The sequence below is a fragment of the Sparus aurata genome, chromosome 2 (genome assembly GCF_900880675.1).
Source record: "Sparus aurata chromosome 2, fSpaAur1.1, whole genome shotgun sequence".
Classification (NCBI taxonomy): Eukaryota; Metazoa; Chordata; class Actinopteri; order Spariformes; family Sparidae; genus Sparus; species Sparus aurata.
Window position 1 is genome coordinate 1,469,236 of NC_044188.1, and position 12,163 is coordinate 1,481,398.

The window sequence follows — 12,163 nt, forward strand, 5'->3', positions numbered from 1 at the left end:
ACAAGATGTTGTTGTTGGTCTAGGATGGCAGAGTGGACAATATAAGTGAGCAAGACGACAGTGATTTTGTCATTTTGGTGAGTCCAGTTTTGGTCCTTGATACATCAGTTAAAAAAAAGAACTCATTTAAAATGCTGTTATTCATTCTAACAGTGTTGAATGTAACTTGATGTATTGTGATGAACATACATATAAGGTGCCAAAATATGTTCCCCAGGTGGCTACTTCTTTTTTTGTAAGGATTACTGTTAAAGTTGTTGCCTTTGTTGGTTTTTACCTGAGCAGGTCATTTTCAGAATATCTTGGTCAGAAAAAGACGATTTTGAGACACATTCCCTGATGGCAGACTCAGACTGGCCACAGGAAGTTGTGACTTCCCATGCATCTGTTTTGTCCACATGTATTGTTTCTATTGAAAGTGCAGAACCACAGTCCAGCTGTCTACATACAACCGCTGCAGACATCATGTCCCACATAGAAAATAATGAGAGAGACACTGGTTTCCATTTTCCTTTATGTTTCATCTCAAGTCTGCCCACACAGGAGCTGGATCCTCCAACTAACCGGATGTCACTGGGCTCTGAAGAGTTACAAGAGAATAATTGGTTAAATAAATGACGTAACTTGCTGTAGAATCAAAGCTGCAGCTCCTCTCCTACCTGAGCAGGTGAGTCCAACAGCTTTGCCAGGTGAGCAGGTGTTTCTATCTGAGCCTGAGGTTCTACAGTCCAGGAGAGCAGACTCATGGCCTCCACACTGGAACTCTTTGGTCCACATTGGATCCTCCACCTCTCCATAGAGCGCCCCCTGGAGGACTGAAGGAGCCCCACAGCCGAGCTCCCTACAGACCACCTCTGCATCCTGCTGGTCAAAGTCATCTTCACACACTGAGGACCACCTCTGGTTAGACTTCACCTCCAGTCTGCCTGAACACAGACTGTTTCCATTCAGCAGCCTGACAGAGTCTGAAGAAAGACAGCAACAGACAGAAAGAGTGTGGCTTCTGTATTCAGGTTCAGGAACATTCTCTACAATCAGCAGGTGATAGTATGAAACTTTTCTGCTGTTTTCTCCATTGATGGCTGAATAACTTCTACAATTCAATGCTGCCTCTTCCTTCCTATGCATGTATGTCTTCCTGCATATATCAGCAACGATGTGTCACTAAGGTGGGCTAGAATAAAAAACTAATCACTTATCCTTGATGACTGCTACTTGATGTAGTGAGGCTTCGATCTGTGGAATGAAAAAATTTAAACAACAAGACAACCATCACAGCTGATGTGTTTGCTGGTGTTACCTGAACACTTGACCTCCAGGTGAAAGCTGTCAGTATCAGTTGTTGTAGATACACAATCACTAACTGCAGACCCGGACTGAAGACAAGTAGAATTTATCCTCCAGACAGGTACGGATCTTGAACTCTGTATCCACCCGGTTGAAACAGCAGAGCCACAGTCCTGTTGTCTGCACAGTGCATCTGCTGTCTTTAGATTCCACTGACCCACATGATGTCTAGCTTTTCTCCACACACCTTGTTGTTTCACCTCCAGTTCACCAGCACAGCGACTGGATCCTCCCACCAACCGGACAAAATTGGCCTCTGAGCAGACAAGAGGAAAAGATGAAAAAGAAGTCACATTTAATAGAAAGTCGAATAAGATCAAAGCTGCAGCTCCTTTCCTACCTGAGCAGGTGAGTCCAACAGCTTCACCAGGTGAGCAGGTGTTTCTATCTGAGCCTGAGGTTCTACAGTCCAGGAGAGCAGACTCATGGCCTCCACACTGGAACTCTTTGGTCCACATTGGAGCCTCCACTTCTCCATAGAGCGCCCCCTGGAGGACTGAAGGAGCCCCACAGCCGAGCTCCCTACAGACCACCTCTGCATCCTGCTGGTCAAAGTCATCTCCACACACTGAGGACCACCTCTGGTTAGACTTCACCTCCAGTCTGCCTGAACACAGACTGTTTCCCTTCACCAGCCTGATTGAGTCTATCGGGGTTGAGAGAAAATTAACAAGAAGTTATTGTTTGTCAAAGATGGCAGTTTGGACAATATAAGCGAGCAAGATGTCAGTGATTTTGTCATTTTGGTGAGTTCTTGATGCATCAGTTAAAAGAAAGGACTCATTTAAAATGCTGTTATTCATTCTAACAGTGTGTAATATAACTTAATGTATTGTGATGAACATACATATAAGGTGCCAAAATATATTCCCCAGGTGGCTACTTCTTTTTTCTAAGGATTACTGTTAAAGTTGTTGCCTTAGTTGGTTTTTACCTGAGCAGGTAATTTTCAGAATATCTTGGGTAGAAAAAGTCGATATTGAGACACATTCCCTGATGGCAGACTCAGACTGGCCACAGGAAGTTGCAATTTCCCATACATCTGTGTTGTCCACATGTATTGTTTCTATTGAAAGTGCAGAACCACAGTCCAGCTGTCTACATACAACCGCTGCAGACATCATGTCCCACATAGAAAATAATGAGAGAGACACTGGTTTCCATTTTCCTTTATGTTTCATCTCAAATCTGCCTACACAGGAGCTGGATCCTCCAACTAACCGGATGTCACTCGGCTCTGAAGAGATACAAGAGAATAATTGGTTAAATAGATGACGTAACTTCCTATAGAATCAAAGCCTGAGCTCATCTCCTACCTGAGCAGGTGAGTCCAACAGCTTCACCAGGTGAGCAGGTGTTTCTATCTGAGCCTGAGGTTCTACAGTCCAGGAGAGCAGACTCATGGCCTCCACACTGGAACTCTTTGGTCCACATTGGAGCCTCCACTTCTCCATAGAGCGCCCCCTGGAGGACTGAAGGAGCCCCACAGCCGAGCTCCCTACAGACCACCTCTGCATCCTGCAGGTCAAAGTCATCTTCACACACTGAGGACCACCTCTGGTTAGACTTCACCTCCAGTCTGCCTGAACACAGACTGTTTCCATTCACCAGCCTGACAGAGTCTGAAGAAAGACAGCAACAGACAGAAAGAGTGTTGCTTCTGTATTCAGGTTCAGGAACATTCTCCACAATCAGCAGGTGATAGTATGAAACTTTTCTGCTGTTTTCTTCATTGATAGCTGAATAACTTCTACAATGGAATGCTGCCTCTTCCTTCCCTATGCATGTATGCCTTCCTGCATATATCAGCAACAATGTGTCACTATGGTGAGCTGGAATATACAACTAAGCACTTATCCTTGATGACTGCTACTTGATGTAGTGAGGCTTCGATCTGTGGAATGAAAAAATGTAAACAACAAGACAACCATCACAGCTGATGTGTTTGCTGGTGTTACCTGAACACTTGACCTCCAGGTGAAAGTTGTTACTATCAGTTGTTGTAGATACACAATCACTAACTGCAGACCCGGACTGAAGACAAGTTGATCTAATCTTCCAGACAGGTATGGATGTTAAACTCTGTATCTTTTCTGTTGAAACAGCAGAGCCACAGTCCAGTTGTCTGCACACTGCATCTGCTGTCTTTAGATTCCACTGTCTCTTTTCCTCAATCACTTTTCTCCATACACCTCCTTGTTTCACCTCCAGTTCGCCAGCACAGTAACTGGATCCTGCCACCAACCGGACAAAATTGGCCTCTGAGCAGACAAGAGTAAAAGATGGGGTGAAAAAAGAAGTCACATTTTAATAGAAAGTCGAATAAGATCAAAGCTGATGCTCCTTTCCTACCTGAGCAGGTGAGTCCAACAGCTTTGCCAGGTGAGCAGGTGTTTCTATCTGAGCCTGAGGTTCTACAGTCCAGGAGAGCAGACTCATGGCCTCCACACTGGAACTCTTTGGTCCACATTGGAGCCTCCACCTCTCCATAGAGCGCCCCCTGGAGGACTGAAGGAGCCCCACAGCCGAGCTCCCTACAGACCACCTCTGCATCCTGCTGGTCAAAGTCATCTTCACACACTGAGGACCACCTCTGGTTAGACTTCACCTCCAGTCTGCCTGAACACAGACTGTTTCCATTCACCAACCTGACAGAGTCTTTCAGGGAAAAGAGAGAGAACGACTAACATGATATTGTATGTCAAAGATGGCAGGATGGACAATATAAGTGAGCAAGATGACAGTGATTTTGTCATTTTGATGAGTCCAGTTTTGGTTCTTAATCCATCAGTTAAAAAAAAGGAACTAATTTATAATGCTGTTATTCATTCTAACAGTGTTAATCTAACTTAAATATGTTGTAACAAACATACATATAAGGTGCCAAAGTATGTTCCCCAGGTGTCTACTTTTTTTTTAATGATTACTGTTAAAGTTATTGCCTTTGTTGGTTTTTACCTGAGCAGGTAATTTTCATAGTCTCGTGAGTAGGTAAAGGCAATGCTGATGCACATTCCCTGATGGCAGATTCAGACTGACCACAGGATGGTATGATCATCCATGTATCTGTTTTCTCCACATGTAATGTTTCTGTTGAAAGAGCAGAACCACAGTCCAGCTGTCTACATACAACCGCTGCAGACATCATGTCCCACATAGGAACAAATGGGCGTGCCACTGGTTTCCAGTTTCCTTTGTATTTCATCTCAAGTCCACCCACACACGAGCTGGATCCTCCAACCAACTGGATATCATTGGGCTCTGAAGAGATACAAGAGAGTAATAGGTTAAATAAATGACGTAACTTGCTGTAGAATCAAAGCTGCAGCTCCTTTCCTACCTGAGCAGGTGAGTTCAACAGCTTTGCCAGGTGAGCAGGTGTTTCTATCTGAGCCTGAACTTCTACAGTCCAGGAGAGCAGACTCATGGCCTCCACACTGGAACTCTTTGGTCCACATTGGAGCCTCCACTTCTCCATAGAGCGCCCCCTGGAGGACTGAAGGAGCCCCACAGCCGAGCTCCCTACAGACCACCTCTGCATCCTGCTGGTCAAAGTCATCTTCACACACTGAGGACCACCTCTGGTTAGACTTCACCTCCAGTCTGCCTGAACACAGACTGTTTCCATTCACCAGCCTGACAGAGTCTGAAGAAAGACAGCAACAGACAGAAGGATTTCTACCTCTGTATACAGGTTCAGGAACATTCTCTACAATCAGCAGGTGATAGTATGAAACTTTTCTGCTGTTTTCTCCATTGATAGCTGAATAACTTCTACAATTCAATACTGCCTCTTCCTTCCCTATGCATGTATGCCTTCCTGCATGTATCAGCAACAATGTGTCACTCTGGTGAGCTGGAATATAAAACTAATCACTTATCCTTGATGACTGCTACTTGATGTAGTGAGGCTTCGATCTGTGGAATGAAAAAATGTAATCAACAAGACAACCATCACAGCTGATGTGTTTGCTGGTGTTACCTGAACACTTGACCTCCAGGTGGTATTTGGCAGAATCAGTTGTTGTAGATACACAATCACTAACTGCAGACCCGGACTGAAGACAAGTTGAATTTATCCTCCAGACAGGTACAGATGTTAAACTCTGTATCTGCCCCGTTGAAACAGCAGAGCCACAGTCCAGTTGTCTGCACACTGAATCTGCTGTCTTTACATTCCACTGACCCAAATCATGTCTAGCTTTTCTCCACACACCTTGTTGTTTCACCTCCAGTTCACCAGCACAGCGACTGGATCCTCCCACCAACCGGACAAAATCAGACTCTGAGCAGACAAGAGGAAAATATGAAAAAGAAGTCACATTTAATAGAAACTCGAATAAGATCAAAGCTGCAGCTCCTTTCCTACCTGAGCAGGTGAGTTCAACAGCTTCACCAGGTGAGCAGGTGTTTCTATCTGAGCCTGAGGTTCTACAGTCCAGGAGAGCAGACTCACTGGCCTCCACACTGGAACTCTTTGGTCCACATTGGAGCCTCCACTTCTCCATAGAGCGCCCCCTGGAGGACTGAAGGAGCCCCACAGCCGAGCTCCCTACAGACCACCTCTGCATCCTGCTGGTCAAAGTCATCTTCACACACTGAGGACCACCTCTGGTTAGACTTCACCTCCAGTCTGCCTGAACACAGACTGTTTCCATTCACCAGCCTGACAGAGTCTGAAGAAAGACAGCAACAGACAAATCAATTTTTACTCCTGCATTCAGGTTATTGAGCCGTCTCTTTCTCTACAATCAGCAGGTGAAAAACAACTAGTCCCACTGGCACAGCAAGGCTGGAAATCATAGTCCAAACTTTTCTTCTTCCAACAAGGAGGTTAGATTCTCACCCGTGCACATTTGTTGGTCGATTGGTTTGTCAACAGGATTAGACAAAAACTAAGCAACAGATTTCTCAAAACTTGAATGGATGATGGGTCTTGGCCCATAATAGACCCCATTAACTTATGATGCAGATTAAAGGACGGATCAAGTGATTTTTAAGTCCATGAGTGTTATTTACTTCCTCATACTTACATGTTTCCTGTAAAAACTGTCAGGTAGGGAGGGTCGAGGATATTGATTTCCTTTTATTGCAACTGATAGCATGAGCACGGAATATAAATTGCACCTCCTTCCATGCAGCAACATGACACCGTAGCAAACTCTGTTGAACCAGGAGCTCCTGGTGAACATGGCTGATCAAGTGAAGAGAGGGCTCGACAAACACGGCCTGAGCGAGACCTCCCCTTTGTTTCTGTTTTTTCAATTGTACTTTACATTTTTGTAACCATCCCTGGCACAAGAATGTCCTTCTGGGTTAATAAAGTTGTTACTATAACACAGCATCTGAAGATGACTGCAGACAACTGGACCACAGGGAATATAGTGCCAACATAGCTTTCTTGCCAGGTTTAGCTCTTGGTAACCTGGGTCCTAAGCAAATCGGACCGCTAACATTAGCTGCATGACTAAATAACCAAGCAGTAGCTAAACATTGTAAGCCACCTCTGTGCTGTCGTCGAATCCATTTAGTCCAAAACACCGGTCACGTTTAGTTGGAGCCCAGTACAGCAGCATTTTTCTGATATGAAATCTTAGCTCTATGCCACTCGCTCACTGCTCAAAGTTAAGGATTGACTGATGGGTGGATGGCATAATATTACTGGTTGAAATCAGTTGGTTCAAGATTATGTCAACTTTTTGTTTTACACGAACAAGACATGAGTCAATTTTGATACAAGAATAAAAACAATTCAATTTTTTAGATGTATTTCTTGACGGAGGTATGCGCTCTGAGTTGCCATTCTGGTTTACTATGTACTTAGGTCTTCCTGCATATACCTGCAACAGTATGTCAACTGGAATATAAAACTAAGCACTTATCCTTGATGACTGCTACTTGATCCAATGTGGCTCAGATCTGCTAAATGAAGAAATATAAACAACAAGACAACCATCACAGCTGATGTGTTTGCTGGTGTTACCTGAACACTTGACCTCCAGGTGGTATTCGGAAGAATCAGTTGTTGAAGATACACAATCACTAACTGCAGACCCGGACTGAAGACAAGTTGAATTTATCCCCCAGACAAGTACGGATGTTAAACTCTGTATCAGCCCTGTTGAAACAGCAGAGTCACAGTCCAGTTGTCTGCACACTGCATCTGCTGTCTTTAGATTCCACTGACTCTTTTCCTCAATCACTTTTCTCCATACGCCTCGTTGTTTCACCTCCAGTTCACCAGCACAGCGACTGGATCTTCCCACCAACCTGACAAAATTGGCCTCTGAGCAGACAAGAGTAAAACATGAAAAAGAAGTCACATTTGATAGAAAGTCGAATAAGATCAAAGCTGCAGCTCCTCTCCTACCTGAGCAGGTGAGTCCAACAGCTTTGCCAGGTGAGCAGGTGTTTCTATCTGAGCCTGAGGTTCTACAGTCCAGGAGAGCAGACTCACGGCCTCCACACTGGAACTCTTTGGTCCACATTGGAGCCTCCACTTCTCCATAGAGCGCCCCCTGGAGGACTGAAGGAGCCCCACAGCCCAGCTCCCTACAGACCACCTCTGCATCCTGCTGGTCAAAGTCATCTTCACACACTGAGGACCACCTCTGGTTAGACTTCACCTCCAGTCTGCCTGAACACAGACTGTTTCCATTCACCAGCCTGACAGAGTCTGAAGAAAGACGACAACAGACAGAAAGAGTGTTGCTTCTGTATTCAGGTTCAGGAACATTCTCTACAAACAACAGGTGATAGTTTGAAAACTTTCTGCTGTTTTCTCCATTGATAGCTGAATAACTTCTACGATTCAATACTGCCTCTTCCTTCCCTATGCATGTATGCCTTCCTGCATATATCAGCAACAATGTGACACTAAGGTGAGCTGGAATATACAACTAAGCACTTATCCTTGATGACGGTTTCTTGATGTAGTGAGGCTTCGATCTGTGGAATGAAAAAATGTAAACAACAAGACAACCATCACAGCTGATGTGTTTGCTGGTGTTACCTGAACACTTGACCTCCAGGTGAAAGTTGTTAGTATCTTTTGTTGTAGATACACAATCACTAACTGCAGACCCCGACTGAAGACAAGTTGAATTTATCCACCAGACAGGTATGGATCTTGAACTCTGTATCCACCCGGTTGAAACAGCAGAGCCACAGTCCAGTTGTCTGCACACTGCATCTGCCCTCTTTAGATTCCACTGACTCTTTTCTTCAATCACTTTTCTCCACACACCTTGTTGTTTCACCTCCAGTTCACCAGCACAGCGACTGGATCCTCCCACCAACCGGACAAAATCAGACTCTGAGCAGACAACAGTAAAAGATGAAAAAGAAGTCACATTTAATAGAAACTCGTATAAGATCAAAGCTGCAGCTCCTTTCCTACCTGAGCAGGTGAGTCCAACAGCTTTGCCAGGTGAGCAGGTGTTTCTATCTGAGCCTGAGGTTCTACAGTCCAGGAGAGCAGACTCATGGCCTCCACACTGGAACTCTTTGGTCCACATTGGAGCCTCCACTTCTCCATAGAGCGCCCCCTGGAGGACTGAAGGAGCCCCACAGCCGAGCTCCCTACAGACCACCTCTGCATCCTGCTGGTCAAAGTCATCTTCACACACTGAGGACCACCTCTGGTTAGACTTCACCTCCAGTCTGCCTGAACACAGACTGTTTCCATTCACCAGCCTGATGGAGTCTGAAGAAAGACAGCAACAGACAAATCAATTTTTACTCCTGTACTCATGTTCATGAGCCGTCTCTTTCTCTACAATTAGCAGTTGAAAAACAACTAGTCCCACTGGCACAGCAAGGCTGGAAATCATAGTCCAAACTTTTCTTCCTCCATCAAGGAGTTTAGATTCTCACCCGTGCACATTTGTTGGTTGATTGGTTTGTCAGCAGGATTAGGCAAAAACTAGGCAACAGATTTCTCAAAACTTGAATGGAGGATGGGTCTTGGCCCATAATAGACCCCATTAACTTATGATGCAGATTAAAGGACAGATCAAGTGATTTTTAAGTCCATGAGTGTTATTTACTTCCTCATACTTACATGTTTCCTGTAAAAACTGTCAGGTAGGGAGGGTCGAGGATATTGATTTCCTTTTATTGCAACTGATAGCATGAGCACAGAATGTGAATTGCACCTCCTTCCATGCAGCGACATGACACCGTAGCAAACTCTGCTGAACCAGGAGCTGCCAGTAAACGTGGCCGATTAAGTGAAGAGAGGGCTCGACAAACACGGCCTGAGCAAGACCTCCCCTTTGTTTCTATTTTTTCTATCATACTTCACATTTTTGTAACGATCCCTGGCACAAGAATGTCCTTCTGGGTTAATAAAGTTGTTACTATAACACAGCATCTGAAGATGACTGCAGACAACTGGACCACAGGGAATATAGTGCCAACGTAGCTTTCTTGCCAGGTTTAGCTCCTGGTAACCTGGGTCCTAAGCAAATAGGACCGCTAACATTAGCTGCATGACTAAATGACCAAGCAGCACCTAAACATTGTAAGCCACCTCTGTGCTATCACCGAAACCGTTTGGTCCAACACACGGTCACGTTCAGTTGGAGCCCAGTACAGCAGCATTTTTCTGGTATGGACTCTTACCTCTATGCCACTCGCTCACTGCTCAAAGTTAAGGATTGACTGATGGGTGGATGGCATAATACTATTGGTTGAAATCGGTTTGTTCAAGCTAATGGAAACATTTTGTTTTACACAAACAAGACATGACTCAATTTTGATACAAAAATAAAAACAATTACATTTTTTGGATGTATTCTTGACGGAGGTATGCGCTCTGAGTTGCCATTCTGGTTTACTATGTACTTATGTCTTCCTGCATATACAGCAACAGTATGTCAACTGGAATATAAAACTAAGCACTTATCCTTGATGACTGCTACTTGATCCAATGTGGCTCGAATCTGCTAAATGAAGAAATGTAAACAACAAGACAACCATCACAGCTGATGTGTTTGCTGGTGTTACCTGAACACTTGACCTCCAGGTGGTATTTGGAAGAATCAGTTGTTGAGGTTACACAATCACTAACTGCAGACCCGGACTGAAGACACGTTGAACTTATCGTCCAGACAGGCACAGGTGGTAAACTCTGTATTGGCCCTGTTGAAACAGCAGAGTCACAGTCCAGTTGTCTGCACACTGCATCTGCTGTCTTCAGATTCCACTGACTCTTTTCTTCAATCACTTTTCTCCATACGCCATGTTGTTTCACCTCAACTTCACCAGCACAGCGACTGGATCCTCCCACCAACCGGACAATATCAGGCTCTGAGCAGACAAGAGTAAAAGATGAAAAAGACGTCACATTTGATAGAAAGTCAAATAACATCAAAGCTGCAGCTCCTCTCCTACCTGAGCAGGTGAGTCCAACAGCTTCACCAGGTGAGCAGGTGTTTCTATCTGAGCCTGAGGTTCTACAGTCCAGGAGAGCAGACTCATGGCCTCCACACTGGAACTCTTTGGTCCACATTGGAGCCTCCACTTCTCCATAGAGCGCCCCCTGGAGGACTGAAGGAGCCCCACAGCCCAGCTCCCTACAGACCACCTCTGCATCCTGCTGGTCAAAGTCATCTTCACACACTGAGGACCACCTCTGGTTAGACTTCACCTCCAGTCTGCCTGAACACAGGTTGGTCCCGTTTACCAGCCTGACAGAGTCTTTCAGGGAAAAGAGAGAGAAAGAATAAAATGTTGTTGTTTGTCAAAGATGGCAGGATGGACAATATAAGTGAGCAAGATGACAGTGATTTTGTCATTTTGGTGAGTCCAGTTTTGGTTCTTAATCCATCAGTTAAAAAAGGAACTCATTTAAAATGCTGTTGTTTATTCTAACAGTGTTTATTCTAACTTTAATATTTCGTGATGAACATACATATACGGTGCCAAAATATGTTCCCCAGGCGGCTACTAGGTTTTTTTAAGGATTACTGTTAAAGTTGTTGCCTTTGTTGGTTTTTACCTGAGCAGGTAATTTTCAGAATAGCTTCGGAAGAAAAAGGCCATGTTGATGTACATTCCCTGATGGCAGACTCAGACTGGCCACAGTATGGTATGATCGTCCATGTATCTGTGTTGTCCACATGTATTGTTTCTGTTGCAAGAGCAGAGCCACAGTCCAGCTGTCTACATACAACCGCTATAGACATAAGGCCCCACACAGAAAGTAACGGGTGAGACACTAGTTTCCATTTTCCTTTGTGTTTCATCTCAAGTCTGCCCACACAGGAGCTGGATCCTCCAACTAATCGGATGTCACTGGGCTCTGAAGAGTTACAAGAGAGTAATGGGTTAAATAAATGTCGTAACTTGCTGTAGAATCAAAGTTGATGCTCATCTCCTACCTGAGCAGGTGAGTCCAACAGCTTCACCAGATGAGCAGGTGTTTCTATCTGAGCCTGAGGTTCTACAGTCCAGGAGAGCAGACTCATGGCCTCCACACTGGAACTCTTTGGTCCACATTGGAGCCTCCCATTCTCCATAGAGCGCCCCCTGGAGGACTGAAGGAGCCCCACAGCCGAGCTCCCTACAGACCACCTCTGCATCCTGCTGGTCAAAGTCATCTTCACACACTGAGGACCACCTCTGGTTAGACTTCACCTCCAGTCTGCCTGAACACAGACTGTTTCCATTCACCAGCCTGACAGAGTCTGAAGAAAGACGACAACAGACAGAAGAGTGTCTACTTCTACTACTCTGTATTCAGGTTCAGGAACATTCTCATTCTCTTCAATCAGCAGGTGATTGTATGAAACTTTTCTGCTGTTTTCTTTCT

The 12,163-nt window shown here is 44.8% G+C and overlaps 1 protein-coding gene across 1 annotated transcript in view; it reads right to left on the reverse strand.

The window, feature by feature from the left end:
• LOC115571049 (deleted in malignant brain tumors 1 protein-like) overlaps window positions 1–12,163 on the reverse strand; it is a 28,848-nt gene that overhangs the window by 4,392 nt on the left and 12,293 nt on the right. Inside the window, 18 exon segments of the mRNA XM_030400074.1 lie at window positions 278–580; window positions 660–965; window positions 1,301–1,603; window positions 1,688–1,993; window positions 2,282–2,584; window positions 2,664–2,969; window positions 3,306–3,608; window positions 3,700–4,005; window positions 4,306–4,608; window positions 4,688–4,993; window positions 5,330–5,632; window positions 7,718–8,023; window positions 8,360–8,662; window positions 8,747–9,052; window positions 10,357–10,659; window positions 10,744–11,049; window positions 11,351–11,653; window positions 11,733–12,038. Coding sequence (XP_030255934.1) covers window positions 278–580; window positions 660–965; window positions 1,301–1,603; window positions 1,688–1,993; window positions 2,282–2,584; window positions 2,664–2,969; window positions 3,306–3,608; window positions 3,700–4,005; window positions 4,306–4,608; window positions 4,688–4,993; window positions 5,330–5,632; window positions 7,718–8,023; window positions 8,360–8,662; window positions 8,747–9,052; window positions 10,357–10,659; window positions 10,744–11,049; window positions 11,351–11,653; window positions 11,733–12,038 — 5,481 coding nt within the window.